General features: G+C 46.1%; 1 protein-coding gene across 1 annotated transcript in view; it reads left to right on the forward strand.

Moving 5' to 3' along the window:
• The first annotated feature begins 743 nt into the window (after positions 1 to 743).
• Positions 744 to 18926, forward strand: part of arhgef17 (Rho guanine nucleotide exchange factor (GEF) 17) — a 66769-nt gene continuing 48586 nt past the window's right edge. The window contains exons 1-2 of the mRNA XM_085429179.1: positions 744 to 1020; positions 1154 to 6518. Of these exons, the coding sequence (XP_085285305.1) occupies positions 1260 to 6518 (5259 nt within the window). The 5' untranslated portion in view covers positions 744 to 1020; positions 1154 to 1259. The remainder of the gene's footprint in view (positions 1021 to 1153; positions 6519 to 18926) is intronic.

Consider the following 18926-nt stretch of genomic DNA (forward strand, 5'->3'; position numbering starts at 1 on the left):
GACCTCAATTTAAATGCATCATGCCATCACAGATAGATGGGCTGACCTCACCGGGCTCGTTTGGGTTCTTCCATCAACCTCCACCTTTGACCTGACGTGTTACGAGTGAGCCTTTAGGGGGCGCTGCAGCCAGCGTGTACTTTTCTCACAGCCTGTGAAACAGAATCCCCCCGTTGGAACAAAAGGACCTGTTAACCAGACAGCCACATGGGAAGCACCACAGAGGGGTTATTGTGCACGAGTGAAAACTTTTATCCTCCCTGCCACCACCACACCAACACCACCAGCTCCCCCTGAATGCTGACACAGTAATTCACAAACACCATCACACCAAAGTTTGCTGGAGCTGTGCAGTAACTCAAACTCTTTGGCTTCCTTTGTGAATTTTTTTTTTACCCCTGAAGGCTGATTTTTAAACGTAACACCTTGAATGCATCTCGGAAATCAGCACCTATGTTTTCATTGACATCCTTTAGGTTTCATAAAGATGTTGCAAGTCCAAATTGTAGGTATTGAATAATAAATATTTTGGAGTGTCTAAAACACTTAGAATTGTGTGTGTGTGTGTGTGTGTGTGTGTGTGTGTTGGGGTTTTTTTCGCAAGGGAAAGAGCTATAATTACATCTTGTTAGTCCACAGTATATCCCCTCTCCTATCAAAAAGGGGGGAAAAAAAAGCTTTTCCTCTCAATCCCCGAGGGGGGCTATGACTGCCCCTATACCCCTGGTCCCGCCCAGCCACCCCCCTCTCTGCCTCTATCTCAGGCATTTACATGCAAAAAACAACATAAGTCACGGAAAAGCAAATCATGCCAAAACAGGGAGTCCATAAACAGTTTGGGAATTATTAGGGAATGATGCGCAGGGCCCGTGCCTGGCGATGGGCACACGTTTAGAAACAGTGAGAGGAAAACAATGGAGAAGTTGTGTTTGTGAAGATTTGGGGCCAAAGAAGAAGAAGAAAAAAAACTTGTATCGCTTTCCCACTTGGCACGGATACGGTTTCGGGAGTCGACAACATGTAAGTTTTTGATAAGAGGGCAACACTCAGCTACTTTACTCACTGAACACTTTATTTATCACTTAACTAACCTCGTTACAGAGCAATATGAAGCTTTGCCAGCACTCATTTCCCCCCTTTTTCTTGCTGTTAGGTTAAACTGCAGATGGACCACAACTAAGAAAAGGTGCTTGGATGTGTAACAGCTACCCGTGGAGTTTCCAATGCGTGTGTGAGAGCCGTAACAAAAGACATGAACAATGGCAGAAAGCGAGGAGAAGAATGCGGCTGTGTATCGCAGCGTCTCTTTCAGAAAGCTGGGGCCCTGGGTCGCCAACAGGAGGGAAGAGCAGCCACACAAATCAGGGGATTTGGAGGCAGTTGGCGTCGCCCTTCCCCCGGAGCCCAGCAAAGCAGAGCAGCCCTTGACGACGACGACGCGTAATGTCAGTGTGTCAAGAAAAGTTTCCAAAATCTCTGCCACCACCGCCAGCCTCCTAACCGCAGAGCCAAAGAGAGGCTCTCCCTCTCTTCTCTCCTTCATTTCTCCATCCATCCGCGAGCTGACTGAGAAGTTCAGCAACAGCAGGAGGAGTAACAGCAGCGGCTCCGCCAGGACGCACACAGCCTCGCCGGGAGACTGTGCAGCGGACACGCGGGGGAGCAGCGCTTTTCCCCGGGCCCGAGGCTCCAGGAGTGACAGGGTTCCACCTGGGAAAACTTTTCACGAGGACAGCGGCGGTGTCGGTGGTGGATATTTCCAGGACAGTGACAGCGCAACAGCAGAGGCGCTTAAGTTTCACTCGGGCACCGACTCTGTGTCAGGCTCAGACTCGGACAGGAAAAGCGACAAGCGGATTTTTAGAAGTTTATCAAGCGACAGCAGCGGCAAGTCGGGTAAGAGAGACTATTCCCAGATTAATGCACCTCCTTCTGAGCTCACAAAGACTTTGACTCCAGATGAAGAGGAGGATGTTAGCAGTAGAGGGGTTCCTCCACCCTGCAAAGCCCACAGAAGTTATCACGCCACACACTACACTGACTTTCACCCCCTGCACTCTGACAAGTGGCCCAGTGTTACTAAAATTAGGCAGCTGTTTGATGAGAGGCAAAGCAAGCCTTTGCAGCAGGGCAAGACTGTTGAAGCTTGTGAGGATTTAAAGGCAGTTGGCCGAGGCCACCTGCAGGAGCTCACCTGCAGCTCTGAGAGACACAGACTGTGTCCCTGCAGCTCAGCTAATGAAGGTTGTGACCTGCCCTTTCATGACAAGTGCCTAGCTGGAGTACAGAGCAGAGAGAGCGGTGCTGCTAAAGAGACTTTAACGTATGGTTTGTGCTTTTACTCCAAAGCCGACCGCTCTCGGCACTCAAATGATGAGGAGGCAGACGTAGAGGCGCGCAGTCAGAGTAACAGAGTGTCTGGCAGAAACACTTCTGGTAGCAGTTGTGGTCGCTACCACGGGGTTAAATCATCTCCATACAGGTCTCATAGTCCCAGCGCTGAGGCGGCGGCTCAGGCCCCCAGATCGACAGGTTTGACATCTGACCCTAACCCTGACCTTCAACCCTGTCCCGCTTCGTCTCGGAGTCGATCGGAGAGCTCGGACACCACCTCCTGCTCCTCCTCTCTTCACCAGCCGACAGCGAGGGAGAGAAGGGATAGACAGGGGGTCGGGCTGCCCAGGGATAGTTTACATTCCTTACATAGCTCCTCTAGAGCTCCAGCCCCCTCCGCCTCCTCTCTCTCATCTGCTCCAGCTCCAGATAAAGCCATTACCGCCTCCTCCTTCTCCTCCTCCTCCACTGTAGCTCCCTCCACTGAGTTAACACACCCAGCGAAAGTTGCTTCTCCCCTCAGCTCCCGCTGGAGGTTTAGCTCTGGAGACGAAGAGGAGGAGCAGACCAGGAGAAAAAGAGGAGGCAGTTGGAGTGCTTCTTATAAGCCCTCTCTGTCTGTCTCCTACCGGGCAGGAGAGAGGGGTGAGACAGAGCGAGCAGGCAGCTATTTATCCCACAGTAAAAATGGCTGGTGGGGCACAAAGGCCATTGGCAGGTCTTCAGGCAGCGAGGAGGACAGTCCTGGTTCCTTAGGCCCCCACTGCCGAGAGGCAGTCCGCCGGCGCTCGCTGAGGAAGAAGAAGAAAGTCAGCGGGGCTGCTCTAATAACAGGCCGTGATGACTACGACGATCATGATGGCGAATCAGAAGACAGTGACAGTGATGCGGCCGTGATGATGGAGCACCTAGAGAGGCAGCACCAGCAAAACACTGGAGGGGAATTTGGCGGGGCGGTAACCCGGAGCCACTCGGCACGAGAACCCAGCAGTCACAGAGCCAGGGTGCAGCAGTGGGAGCGCATCACCTCACCTGTGACCTCAGTGACGCTCCCGGGTGTGTCGCGAGTGTCAAAGGTCAGCATACCCCCATTTCTGTCCAGCCCCGGCGAGTCACGTTGCAGCAGCCGGTACTCAAGCACCGAGACACTGAAAGAGGAGGACTTGGCTGGCTGTGCCAACCGTGCAGCTAATGTGTTGTTTAATACGAGGGGAGCAGAAGGTAGCACTAGTAGAGCGGCGGCGTCTTCCGTGTTGAGTAAAACTTACCATGGGAATTTTACCATGTACCGCTCCCCGAGCTTCGGCCATGGGGACAACTTCTCCCGTGCCCCTGTGCGTGTGCGCCCCAAGATTGTGCCAGCTGTAACACCGTTGCCTAGTGCACTTGCCAGAGAAAGTGGGTTATCTTCAGGGAAGAGAGGTGGTGAGAACGTGGGATTAAGGAAAGTCACAGCAGGAGGTAGGGTCAGTGATAATGAGAAACACCAGATATCCACATCCAACCCTGATATCACCTCAGAAACTATGACGCTCTTAAGCTTTCTCAAATCTGACCTGCCGGGTCTGAGGGTGCATAAATCAAGTGGAGGGGATAGATCAGGGGTTGGGGAGGGGTCATCATCAGTGTATAGGATTGGTTCAGGGGCTCACGGCGGGACCCTGCTATCTTCAGGGCGTCGCCCGTCTCTCAAAGACCTGACAGCCACTTTGCGGCGTGCGAAATCCTTTACTTATTCAGACAAACCTGCTCCTGCCACCAGGTGTTACTTGACAAGCGGCCCCACAAAGAGGAGCTCCTCTGAGCAGCGGCTTGATTCGGATGGAGAGAGCAGTGGAGGGAGGGTGGTGGTGTCAGACAGGGAAGTAGAAAGTGATGGTGGAGATTTTAGGGTTGGGAGAGGGCGCAGAATGAGGGATTATGGATTTGATGGTGATTTTGATGATGATGAAGCGATGCCAGTGCATGACATGTATGTGCAGGAAGCCAGACAGGTCATTAGAGATATCTGCCAGATGAGCACGAGGGAAGATGATGACGAGGATTGTGTCGCTGTAAGAGGAAGTGACAGTATTTCTAGGGCTGAATGTTTGAAGTTTAAGAAAACAATCGAGGAGATGGAGAAGGCTGGGGAGGGCATAAAGGATGAGGCAAGGAGAGATCAAGGGGCTAGGTTTGAGAACACAAAAGACAAGGATAAACATAAGAGGGAGAGTGAGAACAAGGTGAGGGAGAGGGGTGAGAGAGATAAACAAAGTATGCAGATGGAGAAGCTAAACAGCAGGGGCACAGAGTACTGGGAGAAGTCAAAGAGACAGAGTGGAGAGCTGGAGAGAGTCACGCTGAAGGGTGATTCAGATGAAAGCGTGTTCTACGACCGCTCTGTGGATGAACTTTCGGGCCCTGAGTCGAGTTTAACAGATGAAGGGATTGTGACGGAGCCTGAGACGGGACCCGGCGACCCCTCGGATAGGTCATACTTGGGCTCAGAAGGGGTCGATTTGGGGTCAAGAATAGCATGGGATGTGCTAGAGCAGCCGGTCACTGTATGGAAGCAGTCTGCGCTCCATGAGGGGGACGGGTTTAAGCAGGAGGGAGAAAAGATCACAGAGAACAGCTTGAGCTGTGCAAATCGTCTGAATGAGGTGAGCGCGCCTCGCACTGTGGCTCTTCCTGCCCGTGTGGCTGAGAACGACAGCCTTGTCACAGAGCAGAACACTGCTGCTGGTATTGCCAACGTCAGTGAGGGGATCCACGGTAACAGTGCCGGGGGGTCAGCAGCCACTGCGGGAGGAGGGGGAGGATCTGAAACCCCCGCAACCCCGAACGCTGTCCGTCGAAGGCGCAAATTCTCCCCCTCTGGTAACGCGGGCTCTGATTCCAGTAATGGCAGCAATGCAGAGTCAACAACAGGATCAGCTGTGGGAAATGGCGAGTCTACAGTCTACCGCTCTCTCAGTGACCCCATGCCTCAGCGGCGCTGCTCTGTGGCAGAAGAGGGGAACAACAACTTTTCTTCTGTGGACAGCAACCTGTTAGGATCCTTGTCTGTCAAAGGTGGAGGGGGAGGTGCTCCAGAAGCTTCTTCTGTGGGCACGCTGTCAGAATATAAAGGCAGCGTGGCCAGTGACCTGTCAGTTTGCAGTGATGGCGGGCTCCGTGATGACGCCATTCGGGATTACAGTGGGGTGATCAGGAACATTGTGGCTGAGCCAGGTGCGATGGACAGACTGATGGCAGATGAGCACAGCAATGGCAAAGCCCCCAAGAAGAAGTCATTCAGTGACCCCAGTCGCCGTAGTGATGCCCCTTTTATTTCTCAAAATGACCCTCAGTGCAGAGGTCAGACTGGCAGCACTCAGCCAATCAGTGAGCTGGAGCACCTGGGCCAGATTCCACCTTCCAGCAGCGAGCCAATCCTGAGCGAGCAGAGAGAGGAACTGTGGGAACCCGAAGTTAAACCTAAACATGCGCGTCTGCATCAGCAGCCGAATGACAGTAATAAAGTCACAAAGGCTCGCTCCCTGTCGGAAAGCACCCCTCCCTCCGAATACCACGATGATGAAGATGGTGATGTCATAGACCAAGGTGAAGAGGACGAGGTCCAGAAGTTTAACTTTGACCTTAAACTAGCCGGAGCTCTGTCTCCCAGAATGAATCGTCGGCCCACCAGAAAACGTCCAAACAGGTTGACGTTCTCCCCTCCTGAGGATCCATTTGAGCCGGCGGAGCTGGGCTCAGAGGTGCACGAGGACCGCAGCGACCAAACCAAGCTCGCATCTCCTCTTTCCCCACTGCCACTGCAGTCCAAACCCAAAACCATACCCAAGCATGCCCGCCACACCAGCGAGCCCACCACCTTCATCCCCATCTCCCCACCTCCACAACTCCAGCCCCTCAAGGAGGTAGACTTTGCCGTCCGATCCGCTACAGAACCCCCGCCCGGAAGCAGGCCTTCAGGAGATGAGGCCCCTTCGCTGGAGGATGTGACGCAGAAATACATCCTTGATCTGAGCACTTCTGAAAGGGACCCCGAGGGCCCAGGAGGGCTTTCAGCACACTGCGCAGTGTCAGCTTCAGAGGGACCCAGCGAGACCAGCCCCACTGGGGTGGCAGAAGCCGGACCACAGAAGAAGGAGGACGCTCCATCCGCGCCCACGCCACAGAGAGCCAAGCCTAAAGTGGTGAGTTACCTTTCATTCATGGATTTTTTTTTTACCTGACATCTTTTGAGTTTGGATAATCTAACCTCAAATGCTCACCTACTTCCCTGAACAATTATATAAATGTGCCATTGTTAGCTGCAAAAAAGAAGCCATGAACACCACACAGTATTACACACAGACACACACTTTCAGTTTTTATGTTTCAAAATTGGAGGTTCACTGTTTCCCTGTTACTCGAGGTAGCACAGATGTAGCGTGAGAAACGTTTGGTAGAATATTGAACATTTATTTTCTATGGATCGCTCTCACAGTTGTGCAGCTGCACCCAGTGCCTGTGTGTATCTCTGCTTTTATGAAGCGCTTTCATTCGGGACCCGTACAGCTAGTTTCGGAGCATGTTTGGACGCAGACCTTACAATACAGAAGCCATTATAGGCTGAGCTGTGTTTAAACAAACATCAGAGGATGTTATTAGTTTGATTAAACGGATTGCAGACAAAAGGCATTAAGGAATGGACTGAAGCCCGCCGAGTCTGTTTTCGTTTATTTGTTTCATCCAGTTTCGATTGTCTCCGTGCCAGAATCATAGAGGGGGGATGTAATAAACAGTTCTCCCAAACACAGACTGGGTTTATGCGTGTGGATGTTTGATGTAATGTTACATTTGCTTATTTCTGTCTAAACACCGGGAGAGACCGTCTGTCTTGTTGTATCATTGGAATATAAAGGTTACTAACTGTCAAGAGAAACTGAAGGGAACATAGGAAAGCTTTAAAGAAAAATGGTACTTATATGGAGCTTTTCTACTCAATTTGAGTAGACAATTTAAAGGTAGCTGTGTGTGTGCGTGTGTGTGCGCGTGTGTGTGTGCGTGTGTCACTGATTGCCATACATGGCTGCTCTTGCTTAGAGCACACCTCATGCAGTCTGAGGCCTGGAAGGACAGGAAGGTGCAGGCCTAACGTCCGAGACTTCAGTTTTCTTACATCATCAGCTGCTTATCATAGCGACTGTTGTGGTTACTTGAGATTTGTCGCTGTGTCTGTTTTTCAGGAATCTGAGCCTTGTTGTTTTTATTTGCTCAAAACAAACAATTATGTAGCTTTGCGTGCGGCTCCACGGCTTCAGCATCCAGTCCACAGGGCTGTTTTTGGTTTCACTGATAATAATATTTGCATCAGTTACGTTTGCTCTTCATTTGTTTGCAATCGATTGTCCTTAGCGACAGCAGCAGTGGCTGGCGAGTGACCCTCATCGGGCAGGAAATGGGTTTAGGGAAAAGGGAAGTTGTTGCAGTAACTGAAGGGTTTGATGACTTCCAGCAGTACTGGCTATGTGCATGTTATTGTGTCCGGTGCGCTCTTATTTGTGTGTCGCCCGCATGCGTATAAAACTGTTTTTCTCTTTATCCTCTTTAGTCATACTCCTGTGTATGTGTGAGCCCATGCATGTTGTTCGTCTGGACTATGTCAGTGCCTCTTTTTTTGCTCCAAATCTTCAGAGCATAGACTTTTGCCAGGTGACTGTGTTTAGGGTCCTGCAGCACTGGTGCTCTGTGTGTGAGAGAGATTTGGCCTGAATGTAATAACAACAGTGCCAAGCTAAAATGGATCGCAGGCAAGTTCCTAAAGCGAGGGAGGGATGAAGAACGGGAGGAAGAAGGAGCGTTTTTCTTTCCTTTTCTGGAGACATGGCTTATTTCAGCCATGGTGCAGTTTCCTGACATCAAAATCTCCCATTAATTTCTGTTGTTTTTCCTCTCCTCCTCCTCCCGTGCCCCTTTGCATCATTCCAGTCCCCATTTCTTCTCCCGTCCACATCCAGATGTTGCCAATCATAGCTGTTTTCTTTTCTCCAGGCTGCATTTCTACTTTATACCCTCATCCCATCTCCACTTATCTTTTTTTAATGCCAATTCTTCTATATTTCTACCTCCTGTTATTTCATCCTTCGCTGCTCTGTCTCTCCGTGTCTCTCTGGAACATTGCACCGAAGTGAGGTCATAACGTTTTGTCTTGGTGCACGGCAGGCAGGCGAGCCAAGTGTCAGGTAGAGAGAGACGGAGAGAGGAAGGCAGGGAGCAAAAAAAGGAGAGAGTTGGAAGGAAACTTTCTGGTTTTAAAAAAAGTTACAGGATCAAAATAGAACAGGGAGAGGAGGGAAATGGAGGGAAGGAAGGGAGGCGGGGGGAGTGAAGGAATGAGAGGTAATGGGAGCAGATGGTAGGAAAAGGCTGGTTTATTGTTGAACCAGAGGTGAGTAAAATGTAAAATCTTAATATAACCATTATCTTTTCTTTTTTTTTCTTCACTAAAGCGGAAACCTTTAAACTCTAAAGTTTACATGTTTGACAAACGTTTGGATCCTCACACTGAAACTGCCTGGGGACAAATCTTATTGATATTTATGCAGATGTCCAGATTTTCATGTAAGGCAGTGCTATGAGAGAATCTTGACCAACATTATAATATTATGTTGACAGATATAAATTTTATGGCTGAAACTGAACATGTTTGATCATGCATTGGTAAAGTCCTTCATTAAATGTTTGGAAAAAGTAACCACAGCTTACCCAGTGTGGGTAAAATTCACATTTCTCTGGTATAGAGTAGCACTTTATAGGTCAGATGAGGCATAAATATTGTCTTTGCCTCCAACAGATGCGTTGTAAGTCCTCCTGGATGTGTGTGTGTGTCTGTGTGTGTGTTTCTCCTACAGCTGCAGTAGTTTTCACTTTAACAGGCAGCAGGAATGTGGCCCATCTTCCCTTTGCTTCATGTTACGTAACCGTCTTTAACTTTCCCAAAAGAGCTGCACACTGGTCATGTGGGCCGGCTATTAGAAGGCTTCTGCAGGATCATTTGGGTTGTAGGTACTCGTCATTATGCGTTAAGCAATTTAAAGCCCCAAAGTCAGTTTTGGCCAGTAATTAAATGCTGTTTGGTGCGTGTAATCAGACAAATTACAGTCTGGACTCAAAAGGATGCCAACTCCAAATCGTTCATGCTTCTGTGTACTTCTTGCACACTGTGGACAGACTTTACTTGTTCCGCGATTCACTGTGGCGTGAAATACATTTCTTAACTCTGATGTTCATTCTTCTCCTATTGATGAGGCCAGCCAAGTTTATAGAGGAAGTGGGTTTTTGAGGTAATGGGAGAAGCGAACGAGGATATATAGTAAGAGAGAAGGAAAGAGGCATAGAGATTGGTTTGTGCTCCGCTCTCCATGGATTAGGTCTAAAAGCACAGTGTTTATAACTCCAGATTTATGACCGACTTTGTTATATCAGGCCACCCACATGGAATCTAATACTCTCCCTCTGACGGATCTTTTTCTTGGGCTATTCCCACTTATAGGTTTTACTTCAGACAGCCAAAAAAACAAAAACAACACATTTTTTTTGTCTTTTTACACCTGGAATATTATTATGAACTCACAAATAAAGGACGGGTGCCTGCATGTTATCACAAATCAGAGATGTTTTCAGTCAGCACTGAATCACAGATAAACTGGAGTAACCCAAGCCTCCTGCTGCTGTTGTCTACTGTTAGTTATCAAGCATAGTCACAAGTGAGAGGAGTGGCAGCTGGTGTGGTCTTCTGCCGCTGTAGCCCAACTGTTTCTAGGTTTGATGTGTTGTGCATTCAAAGATGCTCTTCTGCATCACTGGTGGTTGTTTGACTTACTGTTTATTTCCTATTAGCTCGAAGTAGTCTGGTCATTTTCGTCTGACTTCCAGCATTAACAAGCTATTTAACTCAGAGAACTGCTGCTCACAGGATATTTTCTCCTTTCTCTGTGAACTCCAGAGATGACTCTGAGGGAAATGTAGATTAACAGTTTCTTAAATACTCATACCAACAACCATGCCACATTTAAAGTCTCTTAAGTTACTCCAGCAGGTCTCTTTGAGTGTGTCTGCATGCTTGGATGTTGCTACTTGATTGCCTGATTAAATATTTGTTCTTAAAAGCAGTTGAACAGGTGAGTGTATAATGAAGTGTTTTTTTTATCAACTACAAAATGTGCAATCAAAATCATTTACACTGTGATCAATGGAGAAGAAGGAGCTTATCCAATGTGCAGCTTTCTTTGAAACCACACTTAAAAGTAAAGGGAAAGGTCAGCTCCATATCCACACAGGGGATATTGTGTGGGTGCGAGGGGGTTTGTTTTTTGATATGCAAAGGTCAGCAGAGGTTTAGCGAGGTCCAAAAAGTGCTGGCTGCTGAGAGAGAGGTAAAAAAGTATCGGAGAGATGAAAGGGTGCAGATATGGCTTGTCCTGCCCAAATGACCCAAAGACTCTGGAGATGAGAGGGAAGCGGTGGGATGAATCAAAAGATCAAAAGGTTGTCTACTGATATCTGTGGCATCAGTGACACATGGGAAGCTTCTAACTTTATGTGGGTGGAGTTGGAAAACAAATCCTTAGAGGTTAAGCCTAAAAAGATAATTATGGAACCACGATACTGACGCAAGTGTGCTTTGATTTAATAAATGAAATATACTGGCATGTCTATTGTGTAGTTTTTACTTGGTAGGTAGATCAAGTGTCACAAGTATAACCAGTAATTAAAAGGAATGTTGGGCTTGATCCTTCTTAAAGCCTCAAGACCGCAGAGAACATGTCCCCAATATCTAACCAGTAATTTTAATCAATAACCAAGAGTAGCTCACTGGGTATAGTTTGTTCATCTATATAAAACAATATAGATTACATTATCTCTTTGCAGTAATACTTTGGGTAGAAAACATTTAGGCGTGATACTACTTTCACATTTGCATGATAGCATTAGTATAGAGCCAGCAGCTGGTCAGCTTAATAAAAACACTCAAAAGCAATGAACAATCTAGCCTAGTGCCGTTTGACCTGCTGAGGTTCAAACTGGGCATCAGAATGAGGCATGGTTGCTGGTGCAAAATGGGAAGGCTTGGTTATTTCAGAAACTGCTGATCTACTGGGGTTTTTCCGCACAGCCATCTTTGGGGTTTACAGAGACTGGTCCAAAAAAGAGAAAATATCCAGTGAGTGGCAGTTTCCTGGGTGAAAATGCCTTATTGATGTCAGAGGAGAATGTCCAGACTGTTTTGAGCTGATAGGATGTCAACAATAACCACTTGTTATAAGTTTGGTATTGCAGAAGACCATCTCTAAATAGGCTTGTTGCACAACCTCAAAGCAGAAGGGCTACAGCAGCAGATGATCACGTCTGTCAGCTAAGAACGGGAAATTAAGGCTACAGTTCACAAAGGCTCACCAAAATTGGACAACAGAAGATTAAAAAAATGTTGTCTGGTATTACGAGTCTTGATTTTTGCTGGTCATAAAGGAATAAACAAGGCCAACAACAATACTCAGGTATGCTGAGGAGCTTAAACTATGCTCATTTAATAATAAGGAGTCTAAAAATATCCTCCTCACTATTACACAACCAGCAGCTTGAACTTTTGATGCAAGCCAGGATGGGGTGCAAACAACAAGAAAACATGAATCCATCCTGGGTATTGTTGCTGGCCATGTTCATAGCTTTATGACCACAGTGTACCAATCTTCTAATGGTTGCTTCCAGCAGGATAACTCACTGTGTCACAAAGGTCACATCATCTCAATAGGATTTCTTGAACATGACAATGGCTTCCACAGACAACAGAAATCAATCCAATACAGCACCTTTGGGATGTTCGTGGGAGATGCACATCGCTGCTGACAAATCTGCAGCAACTGTGTGATGCTGTCCCGTCAGTACGAACCAAAATATCTGCAGGATGATTCCAACACCTCGTTGAATCCATGCTGTGCTAAATTAATGCAGCTCTGAAGGCAAAAGGGGAAAAACTCAGGACTAGCAATGTGTACCTAACAAAGTGGCCATTAATATGAAAAAACTGGAATTGAATTTGTTAAACTTGGAGCTTTAAAAGTAAGCTTTGAGGCCGATTTGGTCGCCTTTTTGTTACAGAGCTGTGCTGTTTACTGTAGCTTCTAATTGAGCCTGTATTTCCAATTCAGTTGTATTTATATGGCACTAAATCACAACAGCAGACACTTTATACTGTAAGGTAAAGACCTACAGTATTCAAACGACCCCCTGTGAAGAAGGACTTTTTGAGAGTGGAAAAGAAAAACTCCCTTTTAACAGGAAGAAACCTCCAGGGAAAGGAGAGAAAAGTCTATAGGGGACAAAACACAGACTAAAGGAGAGACACAGGAAAGAATACTCTTTTCTCCTTCTCAGCAAGACTGTAGATAACTGTCCAAAATACCATTTCCTTTTGCATTTGGTCTTCTCTTGGATTAGTGATTAGTTGTCTTTTTGTTGGCGTTGTTACACAAAAAACTGCCAACATGACGTTGATTAAATTTGGTAAAAAGATGAAGAGAGAAAAAAAACCCTGTAAATTTGGTCACTGGCCAATCTTTCTCGTTTTAAAATGGATTAAATAAGCTCAGCACACACAGTCCATACTTTGCTTGGACTGCAGTAACTAATTCTAGGTTAACATCCACGGACTAGATAGCATGTGAATAATGAAGCTTTTCAAAAGATGCTTTTGAGCAATAAAAATAAATAAATACATAAACCTCACTGACATGTAGTGTCACAGCAAAGAAATGAGGCTCCATCTGGGTTCTCACAGTGGGGAAAAAACATCTGTGGGAAAAACGGTTCAGATGTCTTTGCCCTCGGTTGGTGACGGTTGCAATATGCTTTGAAAATCTTCAACTTTTCCTTTTAAGGAGGGTGGCTGTCTGTTTCTTTTTCACCATTAAAGTTCAAACTTGTGAACGGTGGCTGTCTTTTCTTTCTCTTTGTTCCCACTTGCTCTCCTCTTTACTGTCTCTTTCTAACTCGCTCCTCTCTCGGTTGGTGTGGATCCACCCAGTGTAATTACAGAGCAGTTTGCTTATGTAAGGAAAGCCTCTTCTGAAACAGCACTTTCTAACAGAGTTGCTATTTCAGCTTTTTTGTGTGTGCACGGGCAGATTTCGACATACTGAAACGTGCTTTTTGTCTCGACATAAATGTCCAGATTCCAGTTTGACCCGGTTCTTATACCACTCAGAAAATGGGTCAGACGCTTTAAGATAACCATATGAGCTATGTCTCATATCAGTTAGTCTTCTCTGTGGTTTTCTGTCTGAGTCACATACATCTGCAGACCATGTGGCCTCGAAGCTCTCTAAGATGCAAATTCAGGTTTTCAGCTTGTTGATGATTCACCTAATGTGAGGTTTACTACAGTACTAGCTTCCATGTGCCTGAGTGAAACAGCCCGAGGCTAACAAAGCTAAAAAAGGTCCTGTGAAGAATACCTGGGGGGAAAAAAATCCATTGTAGTTCAACAGAAATGAGTTAGTGACAACGAAGATTATGTCCTTTAGTTGTGTCTGCTTTAACTTTAGCAGTCTGGGCACCACAGTACAGGGTGAACATTAAAGCAAGAGCTAAGACATTAAAAATAAGGCCTCAGTCACACAGGCCTAGCGAACCAATCGGATTCTGGTTGCTGTGGGAAAAATGTATATTCCCTTTGGTTGTGCCTAATGAGAGCTGAATGAAAAGCTGTTCTAATGTGGCTGTATGTCTTATAACGAGCCTAATTTGCTTTTCATATGACTTTGAAATCCTCTGTTTTTTAGTTCAGTGGAGAGTAAACCATGAAACTTGCATTGTGAGTGGTTATATTATTGTGTGTGTGTGTGTGTGTGTGTGTCTCTCTCTAAACTTCCAGTGACCTCCTGTATGTCTTGCCTTGTCACTCGCACAATAGTATGACTGTGCGATGTCTAACATGGCATATTTTGCAGCGTGGTTGGACACAGGCGTGCACACACAGTCAGTCGTATACAGCGTCTTGGCCTCGGCCTAACTGTGGGCTGACTTGGGTGTTCATTTCCATTGTCCCACCCTGGGGAAACATGACATTCCCATTCCTGCCTTCTCTGCTTCTGTCCTTATCTTATGGCATCAGTCCGCCGGTTTGGCTCATGCTCTAGCTGTCAGTTAAGAAACACTCGTGAAAATGGGAAAGGGAGACGCTGGAAGTGTCGGAGCGCTGTTCCCGAGTGGCTGGTTGGTTCCCGGATTAAGGCGCAGGGTGAGGAGGAAGATGATTGGAAAAGGGAAAAGGGAGCAGCTACGGCCAAAGACGCCTCAAAGGCAGGTGGAGTGGTTTTTGATTTCGTTTTTTCTGCAGAGTGACATTTGTTTTTGATGTTTTCCCTGAAGCTGGAGTGGATTTAGTTATGACGATTAATGAATGTAATCAGGTAGAAAGCTTTCATGTTTTTGAGTAAAACTTTAGATTAGAGTACTAAAGGTATTCCACAATTAGATTCCATTGTTTGTGTGTGTGGATCGTACACTGCTGAATCACAGGCTTTGTATCTTGTAACTTTAGCTCTGCGCTGCTGTCATTGTATTACCTCATCAGTGAAATCACCCCCTTTGAGGTGGACTCCATCACTGTGGTTCCCTCTGATGTCCCATCATCCTCTGCAGCATGGGGATGGCATCGCTGTAGCATTTTTAATATAGTTCGTGTGTGTTTGAGCCTTTCGTGATCAGATTAATGCCACTTTTATTACAGCATCAGAGCTGATCCGGTCACCATCTGCCTGTTAGTGCAACTTCACTTCACCTCTCGCGCTGAGGTTAATAAATACTCAGATTGCCTTATTGGGGGAGCTTAAAGCACGGCTTTTGTTTACAGTCCTCGTAACATAACATATAGTCCTGATGACTTTTTTTAGGCCCTTTTCTCCCAATTAAAAGAAAGTCCTGAGGAGGTGACCTGTTTTGTTTCTTCAACCCCCCACATAGGTGAGAGGTTGGTTCTGGCCACCGGCAACCTTTGTACTTAAGTAAAACATTTAGTCCCAAGATGAGTTCTCACCAAGCTGTGAGTCATCCTGAAAATATGTTGACCTTACCTCAGCTGAACTCGTGTGTGGTAGTGTGACTGAGGGAGAGAGAGACAGAAAGAAACATAAGCATGGAGATGATGTGTGTGCACGCTTTCACGCCTGCGTGTGTTTATCTCACACACTAAATTGAGTTTAGCACAAGCTCAGACGAACACAGAGCTATCAGTGCCCAGACTCGTCAGTGATTTCTACATGTTTGTGCACCTTTTTTCTTTTATAATGAAGTGGAAACAGCAACTCCCTGCTCATGGTTCCCTTTGATAGGGAGTATCTCTGTAGGTGGCATGATCCTGACCCAGTGCTGTAAGGAAAGTCTGATGTGTACAAGCTCAACAGGAATGGAGACGACACAGTGGAGCTCGTGCAGAGCGCTTCCTGGTCTCGCCTGTCCGTCAGCTAGTCCGTAATCCATGAGGTGGTGGATGTTTTTCCTGTAGCTTCTCCCTCAGTAGCAGCAGCTGGATTGTGCCAAGTGCACTTAAGAAATCAGAGGGTGAAGAAATCATAGGAGAGTGGCCATTAAAGTGAGACAGTCTGTTCCCTGCATCTTCCTGCCCCTGCTGTGCATCGTTTCAATGCCGTAAACAGAGAATCACAGTTCTTGCTTGTACCTTGCATTTCCACCTCCATGTCTTTCTTCTTGGCCTCCACTACAGTAAGTTTACATGATGCACAGTTTAAAATCATCCATTTTTATCCAATGGAAGACGCCTCCTTCAAAGCCAGTCATCTGATTGGTTGCCTATCACAGACAGAAGATTTCCGGCGTTAACAGGAAAAGTTTCAGACATTGAGGTCAGTGTTGGTTTGATTGGGCCAAGAGCTCTAAATGCTGATTTGTTTTTTACACTTGGCCCTGCATGATGTCGACAGGAGCGGTGATACCTGATCTGGCGTAAAGCAAGAAAATAAAGAAAGGAGGAGAGATATCTCTTCTGAGTCAGAGCTTCATTTGGGCATGAACCCTGTTGTTTATTTAATGCGCTTGAATCAAAACAAATACCATCAAACGATTCCAGAAATACCAGACACACTCGTGCTTGTGGAACCCGTGTCCTAAAACCAAATGTCCAAACTGAAACTGGCATGCTGTTCTTGCCAAACCTTGCTTACAATCCTGCTGAATTATTAAATTTTAATTTCGTGTGTGTGTGTGTGTGTGTGTGTGTGTGTGTGTGTGTGTGTGTGTGTGTGTGAGAGAGTGCTGACCTGCTGTCCCTTGGCTGTCGCTCACATTCATCCAGCAGCGTGGAAATTCTGCCAGATATAACAGCAGCAGTAATCACAAGGGCAGTGATGAAGGTTAATGATGATGACTGCCATTTATCTGCAGATTGAAGGAATGCGAGTGTGTTCGTGCGTGCATCTGTCCCCAAACGTTTGTTTGAAGGACTCACACAAAGCCCCCATCACCCAGTGACAGCTAGGGGGTTGTGGGTAATCGGGTCCGTTTGTCCTGAAACAATGTAGTCCTTCTTCGCTCCTCAATAGGCTTCTTATTTTCAGCGAGGCCTCAACATTTCCCCTGTTCAAACATTTTATTCGGCAGTTGGCATTTCGGTTCTGTGGCTCTGAAATGTTATTGTGAAGGGAGGAGAGAAATTAACCATTTTTCTCATGGGGTTTAAAAGAGCTCTTATTAAACATCACTTGTTAGCATAAATGTCCGGCCAGGACTAAATCTTGGTGCCTGATTTGCAGCGTGATAAAACAGCAGGATTTTGGCAACGTGGACACATTAAAAACAAGCCTATGGTAAAATTAAGGATCCAAACCCAAAGTTTAATAAGCACAGTTCAAATGAGAACCACTTCATTTTACACACTCATTATTGTAGTTGTTCTGATTTTGTTGCACTTTTTCTTTTTTTTCTTGATCTGTCACGTCTTTGTTTTCTCATTCATCATTTTACTTCACTAAAAAGTTACAAGGTTGAAACTAAAGGCTGAAGCAGCAAAACCTTTATGATAAGAAGATGACAAGGCCCTAAAATAGCTCATAATCTGACCCTGAATTTAAAAAAAGAAGAAGAAGGGAGCTATGAATCCATGTCAGCTGCTTTAAAATAAAATATGAATCTTTCAAACGTCAGGTCTGCTCACTTGTTCTGGTTATTTTCATGAAGCAATCCTCCAGCTTTCCCTTCTTTAAAAACTGCGCTTTATTCATCATGTGAATTTTACATAATTTTAACAAGCCTCTTTATAGCCTGACCACTGCAGTGAGCAAACACTTACCTTTAATCCATGATGACTTCATACAGCTGCTGCTGTAGAGAAGGGTGTTAGGGCTAAGTAATGAATAAATAAATGGTTGCAAAGGCTTGTGGAAGAGCTAGCAATTAGTCTCCTACATTATGCATTTTATGTGCAGGTACAGAAAAATCAACAGTTTGTCTGGACTTAGAGAAGAAAGGGGTTTACTCATCAGCAATTTAATTAAGATATAATATTTTTACAATAACTCAAAAAAACAAACCAAATATAATAGATAAATATGGGCTAACCCAAATCTAACATGTAGCTTAAACAAGGAAAAACAGGCCTAGACATCAGTTGGCAACTTACCGGCAACCTCCTTTCACCAAGTAAAATGTTTGGTTATATGGATGACTCCAACTTGTCTGCAAACCCTCAACAACTACTTGCCTAGTGGAAGTGAAACTGAAGCATGTCGACGGGTTAGGGTTTAGCCCAGGGGTGGGCAACTCCAGGCCTCAAGGGCCGGTGTCCTGCAGGTTTTAGATCTCACCCTGGGTCAGCACACCTGAATCAAATGATTAGTTCATTACATTCCGCTGGAGAACTTGTTGAGGAGATAATTTAGCCATTTAAATCAGCTGTGTTGGATCAAGGATACATCTAAAACCTGCAGGACACCGGCCCTTGAGGCCTGGAGTTGCCCACCCCTGGTTTAAAGGCTAAATTAGATTAGGATTTAAAGGGTTAAAAGTAAAAGTTGCACCATCTGAAACGTGTGTGTGAAGGCGAATATTCTCTGTTTCTGGAGAAGTTTTCCCACGGCTCAAGTACTAATGACGAGTGTTTGTAGACAAGTTGGCGTCTTCCCTTCAAACTATGGACGACTAAAGCAATCACAAAGAGGTTTTGAGTACAGCACATCTTTGTGACTGGTTTCAGCAACAGCAAGCAGCCTCCAGCAACCACTCACCAACTGGTTGGGGATCGCACAGATTTCTGTAGCAACTGGAGGCTGTGAGTGTGTCGCCAGCCGTTCTCTAGGCCTGTGTGACTGAGGCCTTAGATACACCTCAAGGTTAGAGAAGTAATGCTAGTGTGAATTAGGACCATAGTGTAGTGGTAAGACTACACACCTCTGGAGTGGAGTTTGCGAGTTCGATTCCTACCCGGGGTCCTGGCTAGAGTGCCCCATGCTAAAAACCAGCCCTGGAGTGGTGCGGCTACGTCTGCAGCCTGTCCGCAGTTCAGTACACAAGCATTTCACTGCATATTCACTATATGTTGTACTGTG

This window comes from Rhamphochromis longiceps, linkage group LG14 (genome assembly GCF_057381845.1).
Source record: "Rhamphochromis longiceps isolate RC_006_pf linkage group LG14, R_longiceps_female_GT1.1, whole genome shotgun sequence".
NCBI classification, from domain to species: domain Eukaryota; kingdom Metazoa; phylum Chordata; class Actinopteri; order Cichliformes; family Cichlidae; genus Rhamphochromis; species Rhamphochromis longiceps.